Below are 19,006 nucleotides of genomic sequence, written 5' to 3'. Positions count from 1 at the left end.
TACTAAAACAGTGTGTATAATTACTTTCACAGTGTGAATTAGTACTTTTACTGCAGTATCTGTAACGGGCCGGAAACACCGAAGAAAATACACAGAACACGGGGGGGGGGCAGTAATACGTCACCGTGCGTGCGCCAGTTTGGTCAGAACCACAGAAGAAGAAGCAGCAGGAAGTGTCGGGCAGCGTCGGAGCAGATTAGCCTGGTTAGCTGCAGGCTAACGGCTGTGATGTGATGTCCATCAGCTGAATTGTGAGTTTAATTCATTTTTATTTTACCTTCTTTATCTACAAACTAACTCTGAATCTGCTCGGGCGGTTATAAACCGGCTGTTAGCTGTTAGCATGTAGCTTAGCTGACTTCCTGTCCGACTTTAAACGCCGTTAGCAGTTAGCTCAGAGTTTAGCACGATATTGTTTAGTTTGATCGATAATCAGCACGTTCAGACTGACGGGAGTTAAAGTGAAGCTGTGACCAGTAACCGGACTGATACAGGACCAGATAACCGCTAAACCCGGGATAAACCGGTGCTAACCGTCTGCTCGTCAGGTGAGCCGCTCTTACACCTGTACGACCCAAATAAAGAAACAAATCAGATCGATAAAAGACAGATGTGACGAAGGAGCCTGACCTGATCACACGTTTCAACACAAAATAACTTTGGAGACATTTAATTCATAAATGAATGAAACTGTGTATTTATATTTTAACCTGCTTTAGACTTCATCTGTAAAAATCAAACTCAGCCTCAAAGCTTCAGATGATAAGTAATTAATCACTGATTGATTTATCAATGATAGATCAGTGATTTCTGTGTCAAACATGTAAAAGGCTCATGACAGTGGCCTCAAGTCAAAACCACAAACTTTCAGTTTACTCTGAATATTTCAGAACTTCTGCTTTTTTATTTATCAACTTATCAATCGATTGATTGTTTGATCTTTGTCTTTATAATACAGGAACAAACGTGTGAATGTATCTTTAAATGACAAGTAATTAATCAGATTAATTCTGAACAGTTGAACTTGTTTATTTCTGTTTATCACGGAGAATAATCAGCGTATTAAACACGTTGAGGGGCAGACTAACAGACTGCTGGTTGAGTCTGAACATGACATCAGGGCTGAGGTGTTAAAGCCAGAATAACCTCCTCTGACCTCGTCGCCTCCACCTTGATCATTTCTCTCAGCCTGAACCTTCAGTAGAACAACACTTTTCCATTTCAGACCTGATGGCAGGTCCAGGCTCAGGTCCAGATTCAGATCCAGGCTCAGGTCCAGATTCAGATCCAGGCTCAGATCCAGGCTCAGATCCAGGTTCAGATTCAGGCTCAGATTCAGGTCCAGGTTCAGATTAAAGTCCAGGTTCAGGTCCAGGTTCAGATCCAGGCTCAGATTCAGGTTCAGATTCAGGTTCAGATTCAGGTCCAGGCTCAGGTTCAGATCCAGGTTCAGATTCAGGTCCAGGCTCAGGTTCAGATCCAGGTTCAGATTCAGGTCCAGGTTCAGGTCCAGGTTCAGATTCAGGTCCAGGCTCAGGTTCAGATCCAGGCTCAGGTTCAGGCTCAGATTCAGGTCCAGGCTCAGGTTCAGATCCAGGTTCAGATCCAGGTTCAGATTCAGGTCCAGGCTCAGGTTCAGATCCAGGCTCAGGTTCAGGTTCAGATTCAGGTCCAGGCTCAGGTTCAGATCCAGGTTCAGATTCAGGTCCAGGCTCAGGTCCAGGTCCAGGCTGATCAGGAGGAACAGTAAGGGTGCTTTCACCCCTACTGTTTATTTGCTCTGGTCCAATTCGGTTGATGAGGCTGTAAAATTGTAGGTTCAGTTTGTTTTCACACAGAGGAAAATTCAAGTGAACCAAAATGCATCATTACAAACCAGGTGAGAACATTCTCTCCCGATTGGTCAGATTGTCTGCAGCAGGAGAGTAAACACAGGAAGAAGGTGACGGGAACCGTCTAGTGCGGTCGGATCCAGTTCAGAACGGAGTTCGTTTGGACCGGACCGAGACCACCTTCTCCAAAGGGTCTGATTACTGTTTTCATAGCTGCACAAACCAATCGTAGCGAGAGGAAACAAAGCAGGGTTCAGGTTCACCTGATTAAAGAGCACAGGTGTGAAACAGGCTCAGACACCTGGTTGATGTTTCTGACCTCATGTTTAAAATCAAATGTTTTCGTGTTGTTCATAATTTAAATCAGTGGAGCTTGTTCTTCTTGATTAATTTGAAGACAGTAAGTAGTCATGTGTCAGGTGTTGATGCTAAGCCCCGCTACCTGTGTGTAGGTGTGTGACCTGTGTTGACCTCAGCGGGCGTTGCCGGGGGCGATGGCTCTGATTGAAGGCGTAGGGGACGAGGTGACGCTGCTGTTCGGATCTCTGCTGCTGCTCGCGGTGCTGCTGCTCGCCTGGATCTCCACCCGCACCTCCGAGCCCCCGGAGCATCTGTTCACCTCCGCCGCAGGCACCGCCCCCTCACTGAGGACCGCCCCCGCCCACCAGGACACACCGCTCACCTCCCCCAATACCACCACTTCATCCTCCTCTTCATCACCCTCCAGCTCTGTGAGTGACAGCTCTCTGACAGAAACTCCCACTGCCTCCACCCAGGAGAAGGAGGAGGAGGGAGGGAGGGAGGAGAGGGAGGAGGCCGGAGGAGATGGGGTGAGGAACAGAGGAGGAGGAGGAGGAGCAGGAGGAGAAGGAGAGTCTTCATCGTCTCAGAGGAACATGGTGGTCAGACTGAAGTTTCTCAACGACACAGAGAGAACAGCTCAGGTCAAACCACAGGACACCATCGGATACATCAAACGGTAAGTACTGCAATACTGCTGCAGTACTAGTACAATACTACTACTGCAATATTACTGCAATACTAATACAATACTACTACTACTGCAATACTAATACAATAGTACTACTACTGTAATATTACTGCAATACTAATACAATACTACTACGACTGCAATACTAATACAATACTACTACTGCAATATTACTGCAATACTAATACAATACTACTGTAATATTACTGCAATACTAATACAATACTACTACTACTGCAATACTAATACAATACTACTACTGCAATATTACTGCAATACTAATACAATACTACTGTAATATTACTGCAATACTAATACAATACTACTACTACTGCAATATTACTGCAATACTAATACAATACTACTACTGTAATATTACTGCAATACTAATACAATACTACTACTACTACTACTGTAATATTACTGCAATACTAATACAATACTACTGTAATATTACTGCAATACTAATACAATACTACTACTACTGCAATACTAATACAATACTACTACTACTGCAGTACTAACACAATACTACTGTAATATTACTGCAATACTAATACAATACTACTACTACTGCAATACTAATACAATACTACTACTGCAATATTACTGCAATACTAATACAATACTACTACTACTGCAGTACTAATACAATACTACTACTACTGTAATATTACTGCAATACTAATACAATACTACTACTACTGCAGTACTAATACAATACTAGTCTAATACTACTACAGGATACATCCATAGTGAAAGTGTTCATCAGGACTCATCTGGTGACGTGTTGTGTGTGTGAGGTTCTGTTACAGGTGAGTCACATGATGACAGTCGGTGACATCAGACAGGTACACTGGCAGGTCACATCCTGTATGTAAATCAAACAGGTCATGTGACTCAGCTGGTCCAGTCAGAGACCAGTAAGTGACAGGCCTCACCTGCTCTGGGATCAGCTACAGGTTGACTAGCCTTTCTCCGTAGAACCATTCATAAACATCAGAACTTCTGGCCTCACTGCTCCAGCTGACCTTGTTCAGTCCAGGTCCTGAGCCTGACTCAGACTCTGGTCTCTGGACTCGTGAAGGTTTGAGGTTGAATCATCGTTTCTCTTTGTTTACAGTGAAGAACCAGAACATCATGACCACCTGTCCCACCCACCAAGACCTGAACCCCCCCAGCCCTGATCCAGCCCCGGGGTCTGGTCCTTGTTGGACTACAAGGACCAGCTGACGGTCAGCGTGGTTCTGAGTGGTCAGGATGTTCTGGCTTCTCAGTGTTCTGTTGACCTGATCAGTGTGAGTTGACATCTGACCTCTGACCTTTCAGGACCTACTTTGCTGGTCAGGAGCAGCAAGTGCGGTTGATCTATCAGGGCCAGCTGCTGCAGGACGATGCTCAGACTCTGGCCTCTCTGAACCTGGTCCACAACTGTGTCCTGCACTGTCACATCTCTCAGCACAGCGGGCGGGGGGCAGCAGGGGGGCCGCGGCCGGCAGACCAGGTGCAGGTGGCTCTGAACGTGGGCAGCCTGATGGTCCCCCTGCTGGTACTCATGCTGTCGGTGCTGTGGTACTGTCAGATCCAGTACCGGCAGTTCTTCACGGCCCCGGCCACCGCCTCACTGGTCGGAGTCACCATCTTCCTCAGCCTGGTGGCCTTCGGAGTCTACCGCCGCTAGCTGCTCTCCGATTGGCTACTGTGGTGGTGTCAGCAGCCGGGGGCGGAGCTCTCTCTCCTCGACCGCTGATCTCAGAGCTGGGACTTGGACCTGTGGGAGGAAACAGACGTTGATAGAGTTAATGTATGTTTTAATTTCTGTTGCCATGGAAATGCACAGTGTAAACAAGGACACAAGAACTTTTAATTTTTTTTAGATCACGTTTCTGTAGGTTTCATCATCGTGCCTCTTTTACTTTCTGGTTTCTGTCAACTGCCAGACTGTAACACCTGTCTGTCTGTCTCTCTGTTCACCTGTCTGCCTGTCTGCTCACCTGTCTGCTTACCTGTCTGTCTGTCTGTGTGAACAGGGGATGAAAGTCATTAGTGTAAATTGCAGCTTTTGAAGAAAGAGAAATTCTATTAAATCATTTATTTAATCTGTCGTTCTTTGTGTCTGAACAGAGTGGAACCAGCATACAGAACCAGTAGAACCAGTAGTAGAGGAGACAGCACCATCAGTGGTGTCAGTAATGAGGGTCTGTAGAGGAGGTGGAATGTTCCACACCTCAGTTTGAACAGATGTATACCATGTATTATACACAGGTGTTCTCTGGGTGGAGGGGTCCAGATGATGCAGGTAGTTCTTCAGTGTGTTGTACTGACAGGTGTTTCTATTATTTTGTCCACATCAGTGAGGACAGGCTCACTAACAGAAACACAGTTCAACAGACTGAAGACCAGAACCTGCATGAAGGAGCGGATCAGGATCACACCTGGTTACCTGGACACAGGACATGTACAGACCTGAGGTCAGCTGACAGTAAGGGTTCCACTGCAGGTTGACTCATGTTTTCTTTGTGTCAGAACTTATAGCAAGATCAGGTGGATCATGTGACCTGATCATGTGACTGGACAGAAGACATTCAGACCTTCACACTGACTGCACGGGTTTATTTTCATTAGTCAGTGGTTCACTCTGCAGAGCTCGTTAATACACTTTAATCATTAGAGCAGATGATGTCATTTTATAGGTGATGTCTTCAGCCTCTTCTCTCAGCTGACAGGCTCCTCCTTCATCAACACTGAAAGACAAACAACAGTTCACCTGTCAGACCCAGACAAACAGATCTCAGATCAGTGACAGTCCCTAGGGCCCAGGTGTTTAACCTGTGTAGATTGACTCCTCCCCTCAGACGTGTGACACTGCTTTAGATGACGGATTGATTTCTAATCAACTTTATTAATGATCCTGTGAGCACTGATGATCACAGGTCAGAGTGAGGTCATACCTGTAGCTGTGCTGACAGGTGTTCAGGCAGCTCCACACCTGCAGCTTCCAGCAGCATGATAGTTTCTGTCAGAGGGAAACGGGAGGAAGATGAAGACTCTTCATCACCACCACGCTGAGTCACCTGCTGCAGACTGAACACACAGACACACAGATGTGAGTGTACCTGTCACTGACTGAGTCCAGTAGGTCTCAGGTGAGTTTACCTGTCACTGACTGAGTCCAGTAGGTAGTCTGTGTACATGTTTCTCCAGTCATGGATGATTGACAGCAGTGAGTCTCTGAAGGGTTGCAGGTCGACCTGCAGCCAGCCGTTCAACACAATGACCTCATCCAGGTGAGTCACCTCTCTGCTCACTCTGTGGAGCAAGTCGATCTGAAACACAGAACAGATGCTAACAAACAGCAGGGGGCGTCGACAGGACCTGGATCACTGTAAACCTGAACCTCTTTAAACCTGCAGACAGGTGAGGTCAGGTGTGTCTCACCTCTCTCTGGAAGTCCTTCAGGGTGGGCGGGGTCTCCTCAGCCTCTAGCTCCTCAGGTCCCAGCTGTCTGCTGTAGGTCAGGAACTCCTGTATCACTACCTGTCTGTCACTGTGCCACAGGTGAGAGTACTTGTCCAACCCAGTCTTCAGACGCTCCGCCTCCTCCCTCACCTGGAGCAGATGCTGCATGACTTCCTGTTCCAACGCAGAGAGCTCCAGACTCTGTTGCAAGAACACCTGAGAGACAGGTACAGGGAGATGGACATGTTTAGTTTGGTTTCTTAAAGCCTGTAACAGCAGCCTGGACAGGGCTCAATGTGTAATGTCAGAGTGATGTCAGAGTCACCTGGTAGTTGTCATGACGACCCACAGAGATCCTGGGCGGAAGACTGGCTGCTGTGTAAATGTCACTGATGATGGTTGTCAGGAGGTCAGAGAGGCCACCGCCCACTGATGGCTCAAACACACTTCCTGTTTCCTGCAGCTGCAGAGAGACCGCCAGCAAAGCAGCGTGGCAGCTCTACACACACACGCACACGCACACGCACGCACGCACACACTCTTGTCGTAAGTGTTGGCCTGTGTTGGTCAGGTGTTCAGTCTGATGCAGGCATCAGGTGTGTACAGGTGTGTGTACCTGTGGGTCAGTGTTATCAGACAGGAAGTGAAGTGATCTGAGCAGCAGCTGGAACAGTCCATCCTGGACTTTGTCATCGATATGGTCCAGATACCTGATCCAGCACTCAGAGGACTCAGCAGCTCCGTACAGACTCCTGTTCACCTGAGGACAAGGAGGAGTCTCATCAACACCTGTCCTTCTCCTCTTCCTCCTCCCACCCCTGCCCCTCCTCATGTGTTACCTGTGTTAACCTGAGCAGCTCCTGTCCCTCATCTCTCATGCGTCCGTAGCTGCTTCGTGTAGCTCCACTCTCCAGCAGTGACTCACCTGAGCGCTGCAGCAGGTGAAGCTCCACCCATCCCTGCACACACACATTAACACACCGTGAGCTGCTGCACATGTTATATTCACACAGTGGATCTGAACAGAAACACCTGTACTGTCACACTGATCCCAGGTCGGAGGTCAGCTGACTCACCTGGATGATGTGTGTCATGGCGTCCATGTTGGCTCTGGCCTCACTCACCGAGGCGTGAAACATCCGCACTTTGTGTGTCTGCTGCTCCACCAGCTGCTGCACAGCTACACACACACACACACACACACACACACACACACACACACACAGATAAATACACACAGAGAAACACACACCTGTCCAGGTGTGTTCAGACAGAGCTTTGGATATTATGACTTCGGCTCTAAAGATGGACTCTTCAGTCCCATGAGATCACGGTGGAAGCAGGTGTTGGAGCCAGGTGCTGCAGTGCATGATGGTCTGGTACCTGTGAGCCAGTTAAAGCTTTCCTCATCTGTATGATGTGTCATGTGACGTCTCACCTGCAGAGCCCCAGGTGTTCCTCTGCAGCTCTGACAGAGTCTGGTTCAGGTCCTGCAGCTGGTCCTGGATCAGAGGAAGCTCCACCTGCAGGACATCACTCACCACCTGAAGGAGGACGGCCGTCTGTCACATGACCTTCACCTTCACCTGAGCTCAGCAGTTAAAGAGCAGTGTTTCCTCTACATTCATTTAGCAGTGTTTCCCGCCACTGCTAAATCACAGCCGCCACGCCTTCAAATTTCTTTTCTTTTTTTTTTTTATTGTCGCAAATGCACCACCGCCACATCTCTCCACCTTCACAGCAAAGCCTGTGTGATGATGAGCACAACAGTGGGGGGAGGGTGGGGTGGTGGTTGTTGGATCCTATTGGAGTTAATTACTCGCGAGAGCGCGGCCTTGAAAGTGACGTCACGTCAGGCACCAGGTGAGAGTCTGAGAAGTGAAGTCGTGAGGAATAAGGCAGCGAATTACCGGAGAAAAGGTAGACTTATTAGCCAACTCAGTGACGCTAACTTGGGTAAACTAATTGATAGCATTAAGCTAATATCTACACGTCATTATGTTTTAACTGCTGACTGCATTTTCAGATGAGCTTGTTCAGATACTTCTCTAAGAAGAGGAAGACAACACATGAAGAAGACGCTGGTCAGGTAGCATCATAAGCCTTTTACTGACTCGTAGATGATGATGGTTAGGTAAAAAATAGTATTTTAATGTTCACACTTGTAATCAGATGTGATGTGAGTGTAAACTATAGAACGCTGTTAACGTTACGTTACTCACACTTTTAATGTAATCTTATTAGACAAGTAACATTAGACAGGGAGGAGTTGTTAAACAAAGGGGAGGAGAGCAGCAGCGGGAGAGCTGGGTGAAGGTGCAGGGGAGAGAGATGAGCCTGGGTGCAAACTCTGCCACTGACTCTACAGCCTCATCTAGCTGATCTTTATATGTTTATTTATTATTTTTATTTATGTAATGTTATTGTTTTATTATTTTTTACTTTTTACATTTTCAACTGGTTAGAGTTGAAGTAACATTTTCACAAACCAAAGGTATTTATTTTTCTTGACATTGTATATGGCTGAGATATATATTGTAAAAGTTCAATGGTAGCGATAAAAGCCATTTTCAACTGGCCAGCCAATAAATAGGTTTTTAAATTAAAATCTGCTGTCAACTGCTCATTTGGTCATTTGTGTATGCTTGCCCCCCACCGACCCCCCCACCACCACCCGGAGAGCATGCCCCCCACTGCTGAAAAAAATCCTAGAGGAAACACTGAAGAGTCTCATTCTGTTTGACTCATTGTCATTAGAGACAATCGATCAGTTAATGACGAACACAGATCAGTGGTCCGTTAAAGAAAAGTTTGTGTCGCTGTGAATCATTTTTTTCTTTTGACTCTTCTAATAAAAGTTTTATGTGTCATTACTTTGATGTTGAGATGCTGTAGAGATAAACTCACCTGGGTCCACGTGTGTGTGTGTGTGTGTGTGTGTGTGTGTGTGTGTGTGTGCGTGCGTGCGTGTGCGTACCTGGTTGTAGCAGGACACCATGTGACTCAGGCTCAGGTAAGTCTCTGTGATGTCATCTCTGCAGGTGAAGAATTGAGCAGCGTGGGGGCGGAGCTCCATGTCTCTCTCCCTGCACACATACCTGAGCTGCCTCAGCACGGCCTCCAGCTGGTTGGTCAGTCAGTCAGTCAGTCAGTCAGTCAGTCAGTCAGGCACACAGACAGACTGACTTAGTATCTTGCTCTGTGTTTTTTTTTTATTAGCGACATTAAACATGAAAAAACAAGCTCACCTTGTGGCGGCTGTTAACTCCCAGCATGCCTTGCTGGTTGAGGTGTATCAGAGGTTGTTCCAGGATCAATCCACACTCTGAGTCCAACTGAGAGCTCCAGTCCGACCTCACTTCGTCTCTGGAGGCCTGCAGTAGTTCCACAATCTCCTGGAACCTCTGCAGGACCAGATGGGACTCAGCTGAGCCCGAACACCTGAACACAACACAGACCATCAAGTCCCAAGTCAGATCCCAAGTGGAGACGGGTCCAGACCGGTGTGTGGTCAGTGCAGTCTTACAAGTGCTGGACCGTCATGTAGTTCCTCACTGAGTCTTCAGCTCTGAGTCGAAGCTGCTGAGTCCAGCAGAGTCCAGCTGCAGCAGCTGGACTAAACCTGCTGATGGTGTCGGATCTCTCTCTCTGACTGAAGAACAGCATCACCATCTGATCCAGCTCCGTCAGGACCATCTCCACCAGCCGGACCAGGTGAGGACGCAGCTGATCCTGGATCTGAGGCCGGTCCAGGACGGACCTGAACATGCTGACCAGCTGAAACACAGACCGGATCAGACTCAGAGCTCCTCCCCCTCAGCTGCTGGACAGTGTTTCAGGTCCAGACTCGTACCTTCGCTGCAGAGGACGAGACCCTGCAGTTCTCCAGGGCTCCCCTTAGAACCGACACCAGGCGTCTTTCCAGGTCTGACACCTGAACCTGGAACTGATCCAGGAGCAGCTCGAAGCTCTGAGAGGAAGACGAGGAAGGAGGAGTCACACACAGCTTAGTCAAACAGGAAGTACCTTACACAGATCAGCTGACTGTCACCTGGTCGTTGGGGTTGGTGGGGTCACAGTTACAGTGAGACAGGATCGTCACGTGACGCAGGAAGTCCTGATACAGGTCCTGAACGACATCGGTCCACATGCTGCCGCTGACCCCGGACAGTACGGCCTGATCCAACTGATACAGCTGCAGACTGACAGAAAACGCCTCCTGCAGGGGGGGTGGGGGTTTAACAAACCAAACCTTGTGTGCGTGTGTGTGCGTGTGTGTGCGTGTGTGTGCGTGCGTACCTGAATGCCTTGCAGACGTTTCAGGAAGTTGTCCAGGTGGAAGAAGACCAGGTGTGAAGGGAAGTCCCAGCTCTGCAGAGACAGGTGCAGCAGTCAGACATGTGCGTGTGTGTGTGTCGTCTTCATCGTTAATTAAACTTCATTAAACTCTTGGAACTTCGTCTGGTTTTTATTATCACTGACTCATGAAAGAAGTCTGCTCAGTCACTTATTTCAGGTTTTACTTTGAAATGACTTGTGTCTGTTGGTTGCTTTACTTCCTGTCTGATGTGTCTCAGTTCACAGACGTCCACACTCACACTGTTTTGAGTGTGTTCAAATTGACAAGTACAACAACATGCAGTGCACTACAAGTACCAAGATGCTTCACTCAAAAACACACTGAGTGTCAAACCAAACTTGTTAAAACAGAAACAGAGGAGGGAGGAGACGACGGCGAGGGAATGTCCATGTCACATGACACATGTAGTAGTTTCAAAGTAAACATTAATTTTCAAGTCAGCTGTACCTGGTTCTGGACTTCCAGCTGAGTCCTGATCTGACTGTACTCCTCTTTGAAGGTCTGCAGAGTCCAGATTACCAGTCTGACATCATCCAGGACCAGACGAGGGTCTGACATCACACCACGCATCACTTCCTCCCCTCGCAGGAACTTCCTGCTCTGCAACAGGAGTTCAAGGAGGGGTTGATGATGAAACACAGAACACACACACACACACACACACACGCACACACACACAGTATAAGTACCAGGTGTATGAAGAGGTTGCAGATCTCCTGCAGCAGGACCACCATTCTGCAGGGTTTACAGTAGAACTCAGACCTGATCCAGACCAGACGCACCTCCTCCAGCACAGACGCCATGTTGCCCCTTAGCTGCCAACAGACAGAGTTCAGTCACGGTCTGATGATGTCACACAAGCACCTGGAGGAGCTTCACACCTGAACTCATTCCATGGTAGAGATGCTAGATGCCAGAGGCTCTGTTACCAGTTGACCTGTCAGATCCTTGCACATGAAGAACAGAATCACTTCAACGTGTCAGAGCGCCACGTCTCCATGAGCTGATGTGTGACAGAGGTTTAACAGAGGGCGGCGAAGGAGTGAACGACTCAGTACAGGTCTCTGAACCCGATCAGGTTTACTGCTGGTTTACGACAGCTTTTAGGAAAGACACACACTCCCTCTTCCTAGTGTCGATAGAGCTGACATTGACTATTGTTTTTATGAGGATTAATCAAATGATTAATCAGCTGAATACTTTGTTGTCTTATTGACGAATAGTTTGATCTGTTAATCATCAGAAACACGATGTCCCTCAGTCCAAACTGATGTCTTCAAGTTTCTTCAAGTGTTGAACTTTTGTTTGAAAGGTGATTAATCAGCAGTTTCATCGCAGATGAATTCTCTTTACTGTTGATTGACCGACTGACCGACCGACCGATCGACTGACCGACCGATCGATCGACCGACTGACCGACCGAACAACTGACCAACTGATCGACCGACCGATTGACCGACCGACCGACCGACCGAACAACTGACCGACCAACCGATCGACTGACCAACTGATCGACCGACCGACCGACCGACCGATCGACCGAACAACTGACCGACCAACCGATCGACTGACCAACTGATCGACCGACTGACCGACTGACCGATCGACTGTCTGTCTGTCTCGCTGTCTGTCTGACTTACTGACTGACTGAGCTGACACAGTGTGTAAAGCTGCACAGAATCACAGACAGAGGCATCGGTTGTCTGAATCATTGACAGGTGAGTGTGCAGGTACCTGCTGGTACTCCATCTGCTCCACCTCCTCCAGCTTCTCCTGCAGAGGAGTCAGATTCAGAGTCACGTCCTCCGCCTCCTTCACACCTGAGAGAGGACGTCAGGTGTGTTTCAGGCTGCAGTTAACGAGTGTTGTTATTTCACAGCATCATGTAGAGGAGATGTCTACCTTCCTGGACGACTCTGTAGATGTCCTTCAGTGTGGACCAGTAGATGCTCTCTGCCCTCTGAACAATGGACGCCACCTGCTGAGCTCTGCTGCTCATCAACTGAACACAACAACAACAACAACAACAACAAATTAGAAAGGTTCTGTGCTCTGGGGCTGATGCTCAGTCACAGTCTGACTGTTGGATCCTTCACAGTCTGGATTTATCAGAACCTAACTGGACTAAAAGTGTCAGGACCCTCCTGTAGGTGTCGGGTGATGTCAGCAGCCTCTCACCTGTTGTTTCCTTGTTTTTCATTTTCACTGAAAATGTTTAAAAATGATGGTGATGATGTGGAGCTTGTTAAGACCAGAGTCCTGGATCAGGAGCTGCAGGATCTGGATCAGGTATTTCATGAAACTCAGGTGTAAAAGTCAGTTTGTTCCATCCGTCATTTCACTGTGTCACAACAATCAATATCAATCAATAATCAATATTTCAGTCATGTTCGGGTTGTTAACATTAACAGGGTTTTTCCTGCATGGAGAATAGGGAGGTGGCTGCCTCCCGACAAAATTCTAGTTGTTGTTTTCTCAGTACTCGGATGAAATTTGCCCCGTGTTTTTGTTCATGTCCTCAAAGTTCTGTGAATAATGTAATTTCAAGTAAAACCAACCAGCAGCCAACTTTTTTTCACATAAAAGGTGGCAACACTAAAGATGAATTTTATCTCTTTTACATCCAAGCACACCCAGCTTCTTGAAAAGTTTCCCTAAATTAACGTTACATCCCATCGTGTTTGTTTTTTTTGCAGAAATGTCTCAGATCACAGATTATTTTTAAAAGAGAGTTTGAGAGGAGAATCACGAGGACAGGTGAAACAGTGCAGAGTGCAGACATCATTGGTTCTTCTAATAAGGGAAAAGGTTAATTCATGTTACTGAGGAGATACGGTTAATGAGTCAGGAGTCGAGTGTAATAAAGCCAACGTTTACATGGTTTTCATGATCACTTCATGATCACTTTTTATTAATCTTCCCAGATGTTCTAAAACGCATACGAGTGAGTGGCTTTGACCCCCCCCCCCCCCCCCCCCCCCCGGTCGTATGGCTTAGTAACCCCCTACCAAATTTTTAGCCAGGAAAAACCCAGATTAATTAGCAGCAGCCTCTTATCCCAGATACTAACCGAACTTTATTTATAACTTCAATGACGAAGTTAAACTGATAGAGAAAAGGGATCTGGGTCTAGATTCTGTCTAATGTTATGGACCACCATCCAACAAGGTTCTGACTGATCTCATCACCTGTTGCTGGATGAAGAGCAGGTTCTTCAGTCGGCTCCTCCAGAAGTGGAACTCCTCTGAAGGAAGCGGCTTCAGTCCGTCCACCACCGGCTGAGATGAGTCCTGCTGCAGGAACTCTGACACTAGCTCCGCCCACTCTATGATCGTCCAATCACAGGCGTGGAGCAGCTTCAGGTCTGTTTCAGGTCTGTTTCTGTTAGTGGAGCAGAGCAGCTGTTAGGCTGTGAATCAAACTTTCCTGTTGTTTCAGCACCACCTGTCCGTCTCACGTCGTGGTCTCCTATGAGAGACAGCAGGAGGACTCTGATCCCCAGACCTGTCCATCCAGGAGGCTCTGAAAGCAGGAAACCTTCAACTTACTGTATGTTTCTACCCAAAAAGGTGGTCCTTTGACCTGCCTACCCTCCTTCTGCGTCACCCTGGTGACCATCGTCATGGAGACTGTCGTCAGGATGAGGCAGGAAGGTGTGTCCCTCTATCTGGGCCTTCATCACCAGCGCCTCATTTTTCTGTCTCTCCATGACCCTCAGAGCCTTGTCAGCCACGCCTGCCACCCACCTGCTGCTGTTCTCCGGGTTGCTCAGCAACGGGCAGGTCACCTGAGTAGAGACACACGAAACACCTTTATGATTCAGGTGTCAGATACAGCCTGAATGTCAAGTTAGCCATAGCATACCTAGCCTTAATGTTGCTGTTAGCTTTAGCCCTATTACCTCCTGCTAATATTATCCTTTAAATTCTTAGCTTACTGAAATTAACATTAGCCTTAGCTTACCTAAGTGAGCCTTAGTTTAGCTTATCTTAATTTTACCTTTAGCTTTAACTTTAGGCTTATTTTACCTAATTTTGTAAATTACCTATTTACTGTTTGATTAGATTTAGTATTTTCGTATCCTTACATTTGCTTAATATTAAATTATCTATTATCTTTGATAACAGTCATGTTCAACCTTTGTTTATATTAGCCTAAATTAACAGTTACATTTAGCCTTACTTTTTATTAGCCTATGGTAGCAGTTACATTTGGCCTCAGCTTACACCAGCTTTACCTTATATTAGCATTAATTTACATTAGCCTTAGCTAAGAGTTTTGTTTAACATTACTTTAAGTAAGGCTAAGCCAAACATCACATTCAGCCTGTACCTGCTCAGTGACACAGATGACAGAGTTCAGGACATCGTCTCCTTGAGCCTCTTGAAAGATTAAAATCCTTTTGGAGTTTTCTTTGTTCACGGATTCACGCTTTGTCTTAGAGACACAAATGACTTTACTTTGGACGCTCGGGGGGAAGTCGAGGTTGACGGAGAGTCCGGAGTCCGGGTCCTGGCAGATGAACAGGTGACAGTAATCCAGAGCGTTAAAGAAACTGTTGAAGATCACCTGGTTCTCCTCCTGCGACACAAACTCCCGCCATTGGTCCTCGTCCAGCCTCAAACTGTTGACGGTGAAACTGCGGACAGGATCCAGCCGCTCGTCTTTACCTTCCATCTTTTCTCCGTCCGTATGTGAAGTCACCGGAATAAACACTAACGGACAACAGCAAACTGTCGAACAAACGATTTCACACTTTCAAAATCCAACGGCTGGTTTTTCTAACGGTCAAACAAGTGCTGCCTTCAATGTCTCCTCTCGGGTCATAATCTTTTAGATTTCAGTGCGTTCAAAAGCTTTTGATAATAAAACACAAACGACACTTTGTTAAGCTGCTGTTGGTGTAATATCTCCTCTGTGTCAGGTTCACTGTCAGAACTGTGAATGCATAAAATAAGCATTATTCACCACCACAGAAACAGACACTGATTTAACCACTGGACTATTTTTTGTTTTTATTTTTAAAAGTATTTTATTTATTAGTGTCTCCTAAAAATATAAACCCTGTTCAATATATTAAAATATTTAACTGACAAAAATGTAAAGTAGGTTGAAGAAATTAGGTACATCCTGTTCCAGTTGCAGCCCTTGAAGGCAGCAGTTCTTTGTTAAAATGTAATTTGTTTTATTCATTTATTCTATAAAACCAACACTGTAAAATGTTTTTGCTGTTAAAAAACAGTAAACAACTGGAAGCAGGGTTGCCATTATTTTACTGTAAAATTAACGGTACCATGCTGTTGCTGGTATTTACAGTTTGCTACCGTTTTTGTAAATACAGCAGAAAAGCTGTTATTTTCTACTTTTACAGTAAAAAACTGATGAAGGATTGGCAGTTTATTCACACTTTTTTCACAGGAACTATATTTGCAGATTTTTACCTTAAACTGTAGTACATATATAAAAAAAATGGTGCAGTTTAACTTCTAACAAAAAGAACTACATCTTCTTCACTAAACTTTATGAGTTGATCAATTATTCCTTGGCAGTCTTACTATAAAACTATATTTTAATACATTGAATAAACATGGTCTTATGAATTGCAACTTAAAATTTTAAGACAAATAATACTAAAATATCAAAGTGTCTTTTCAAACTAGGTTTCTCTTTATTAAGTTTGTGAAAACACAACACGCAAATAAATCAAAATTCCAGTCATTTAAAAAAGATCACAAGTGTTGTAGTCTGCATGAACATTAAATACTGAATGCAAATAAAAACAAAAAATATTATCAAAAATAATCAAGTGGTTCTCTAACATACACTGTGAAAGAAATCCTAATTATACGGAAAATAACTCTAACAGTAATTTTCTGCTCAGTTGGATGAGCATCCGCCCCATGTGTGGAGCTCCAGTCCTCGCTGCAGTCGGCCCCAGTTCGAGTCCCGCATCAGACAAGCCCTTACCTGCATGTCATTCCCCCTCTCTCTGCCTCCCCATCTCCTGTCTCTCTACTGCATTATCAATAAAGGCACAAAAAGCCTGGGAAAAAAAAAAAAAAAAAAAAAAATTTGTGACCAAAAGTCTGTAAAATGACAGAAATAATCTGTGAATTAACAACCAAACTTCTATTTTAAGCTTTATGCCAATAATAATAATTGCATTTATTTCCCATTTCTGTAAAGACAAATTACTGTTTTATTTATACAGTATTTTTTCAGCTTTTTTAAATTACATACAAATCTATGTAAAATGACATTAATGATCTGTAATTAAAAATGTAGCTTGTTATTATAAAGGTTAATGTCCACACTAACAATTTAAAGATCTTCTCTGTAATTTCAGGGTAAATCTTATTAGTTTACATTTATGTGACTTCTAGATTCAAACTTTGTAATTCTGGATGAAATGTAACAAACTTTTTTTCATCACATCAAACATTCAAACTACTACTTCAAAGTACTGGAATGTATCCCAGCATGCACTGGGAGGAAAGGAGGAAACTCAATCACTCACTCACTCAACTGTTACATTAGTCTCACAGGCTAATATCATATATGTGAGGAGTAACTTGTTATTGTAGCTGAAGTTAGCATGTGTGCTAACGTTAAACTGTAAAACCAGTGTAAAACGTTTTCTAACACTAAGACTGATGATGAATAACGGCTCCTTCCCTCCATCACTTATGGACGGCTGCAACAGCTTCCAGTCGACCTGTCAGACTGTTGCTCCGTCCTCACTGAGCTATGAAGGATTATTTTACATCTCTGCTATAATTTATACTTGTTACTAAATAAGATTTATCCACCTCTTTATGATGCAAACTTGTGACAGTGAAGTTCACCTGCACCTTCATTCACAACTGTATCCTAGTTTTAATTTGTCAGTTACAGTTGATTGTAAATTGTTGAAATTAATGCAGTTTTAATGTGAAATATTCATTAGAGGAAACAGTGATATCTGAAGTGAATCTCACCTCTGGAGACTCTCCTTCCCAGGACAGGAGGTGTTCTTCCCCGTCGCTGCCTCTCCTGGTCTCTGGGAGGGAAGAACTTGCTCTTCCTCCTGCTCTGTCAGGCAGGTGTTGCCAGGAGCTTGGAAGTACTTGGCTCTGGCTTGAGGAGAAAGGTTCTGGATCAAAAATGAATTTTATGTTTGCATGGAATGATAATACAGAATATACTTAATCACAAGCTCTGAGACACACACATGTACCTGGGCTGAAGTGGTGAAGGTGGAAACCTGAAGGCTGACCCCGCCCTCTGTCAGTCTACCTGTCTCTGTACAGCTGCACCTGCTGGGTCCTGAATGCAGCTGAGGCTCCTCTGTGTCTCCATGTGTCCTGGATGCAGAGAGAATCCAGGTAAGAGACGTCCAGGGTGACGTGGAGATCCTGGATGAGGAGGAGCGTCTCCTCTGCCCCATGTGTCCTCCTCCAACAGTGGAGCCTCCACTTCTCCCAGGAGATCCTCCTGATCACCTTGGCAACAGTCAGGCTGAGCATCCTGTGCTTCCCCTCCAGTGAGGACCGCTGTGCCTCAATGAGACAACAGGAACCTCCGGGGGTCCACCTCCAAGATGTGGCGTCATCAATCCGGCCGCCATCCTGGAAAGCCAACACACCAACATTGGTAACCAAGGCAACTGTTTCAGAAGCAGCACCAGCAGCTTCTTTGTCACCTGGAGAGAGAGAGAGAGAGAGAGAGAGAGAGAGAGGTTTCACATGTTAATGTTAATATCTGTGTGTGAGTTTAGTGCACACACAGCAGTGATGTGAAAGCAGCTGTAAGAACATAAACTCTGCCTGGGGATGTGCAGGAGATCACAGTATAGACAACATCTGTCATGTGCAGGGATCATACCTCAAGGTGTTGATGTCATGTGGTTGTTGACTGATGAGGCCAGATGCAGAAGAAGAGGCAGGTGCTGGTCCATCATTGGTGAAGATTAGACTGGACTTCTGGTCCTGATACAGACAAACATGTGAGAGGACAATTCCTTTAGATCATACAACTTCTTTATATTCAAACATATTAGGTCTGTTGTGTGGTTATAATAAATTATGATGATAGATATGAATATGCAAAAATAAATGCAGTATAAATATTATGAGATGTAAATGATAGGAAATGAATTTTACTGTGTGTTGCTAGTATGTGTTAATGTTGTCAGCTGGTTTAAAGCTTAAACCAGCTGATGAGAGGTGAATGAGTGAAGTGAATGAGTGAAGTGAAACTGTCTTGTACTCACTTGTTCACTCAGACAGAGAGGACCAGGAAACACAGTGAGGAGCAGAAGTCTCCCGCGCAGCTGCCGCTTGGTCTGGACTGTTGTCTCCAGCCTCCCGCTCATGGTTCCCATCG

The 19,006-nt window shown here is 45.5% G+C and overlaps 3 protein-coding genes across 6 annotated transcripts; 1 reads left to right on the top strand and 2 right to left on the bottom strand.

Moving 5' to 3' along the window:
- The first annotated feature begins 115 nt into the window (after positions 1 to 115).
- Positions 116 to 4,922, top strand: tmub1 (transmembrane and ubiquitin-like domain containing 1). Of its 2 annotated transcripts, none has more exons than XM_023412032.2 (3): positions 116 to 251; positions 2,285 to 2,811; positions 4,153 to 4,922. In XM_023412032.2, the coding sequence occupies exons 2-3, from the start codon at positions 2,327 to 2,329 to the stop codon at positions 4,502 to 4,504; spliced, it is 837 nt and encodes a 278-aa protein (XP_023267800.1). In that variant the 5' UTR covers positions 116 to 251; positions 2,285 to 2,326; the 3' UTR covers positions 4,505 to 4,922. The 2 variants fall into 2 exon arrangements, with proteins under 2 accessions (XP_023267800.1, XP_023267801.1); XM_023412033.2 differs by lacking the exon at positions 116 to 251 and adding an exon at positions 1,903 to 2,024.
- Positions 4,520 to 15,319, bottom strand: LOC111659184 (dynein axonemal heavy chain 17-like). Its single transcript, XM_087175550.1, has 22 exons — positions 14,975 to 15,319; positions 14,233 to 14,429; positions 13,831 to 14,017; positions 12,545 to 12,644; positions 12,377 to 12,462; positions 11,332 to 11,457; positions 11,090 to 11,242; positions 10,582 to 10,653; positions 10,334 to 10,501; positions 10,136 to 10,252; positions 9,809 to 10,059; positions 9,531 to 9,723; positions 9,260 to 9,406; positions 7,721 to 7,826; positions 7,359 to 7,462; positions 7,122 to 7,241; positions 6,899 to 7,042; positions 6,608 to 6,781; positions 6,262 to 6,498; positions 5,980 to 6,149; positions 5,775 to 5,907; positions 4,520 to 4,594 (listed from the first exon to the last, which is right to left on the bottom strand). The coding sequence occupies exons 1-22, from the start codon at positions 15,317 to 15,319 to the stop codon at positions 4,520 to 4,522; spliced, it is 3,405 nt and encodes a 1,134-aa protein (XP_087031676.1).
- Positions 15,320 to 16,286: 967 nt separating this feature from the next.
- Positions 16,287 to 19,006, bottom strand: LOC147818790 (uncharacterized). 3 transcript variants are annotated; one of them, XR_015437613.1, is made up of 5 exons: positions 18,894 to 19,006; positions 18,506 to 18,609; positions 17,859 to 18,323; positions 17,620 to 17,754; positions 16,287 to 16,685 (listed from the first exon to the last, which is right to left on the bottom strand). XR_015437613.1 is itself a non-coding variant. In XM_087175557.1 (5 exons), exons 3-5 carry the CDS (start codon positions 18,066 to 18,068, stop codon positions 16,655 to 16,657), a joined length of 396 nt encoding a protein of 131 aa, XP_087031683.1. In that variant the 5' UTR covers positions 18,069 to 18,323; positions 18,506 to 18,609; positions 18,894 to 19,006; the 3' UTR covers positions 16,287 to 16,654. The 3 variants fall into 3 exon arrangements, 1 of the variants encoding a protein (XP_087031683.1); XR_015437612.1 differs by having other exon boundaries at positions 17,620 to 17,758; positions 17,859 to 18,249; positions 18,894 to 19,000; XM_087175557.1 differs by having other exon boundaries at positions 17,620 to 17,774.

The sequence above is a fragment of the Seriola lalandi genome, unplaced genomic scaffold, assembly GCF_002814215.2.
Source record: "Seriola lalandi dorsalis isolate HSWRI2012SDOR001 ecotype SW California unplaced genomic scaffold, Sedor1 jcf7180002054475, whole genome shotgun sequence".
In the NCBI taxonomy this organism is placed as follows: Eukaryota; Metazoa; Chordata; class Actinopteri; order Carangiformes; family Carangidae; genus Seriola; species Seriola lalandi.
Note: the sequence above shows the minus strand (reverse complement) of the source record. Positions and strands in the feature narration are given on the sequence as shown.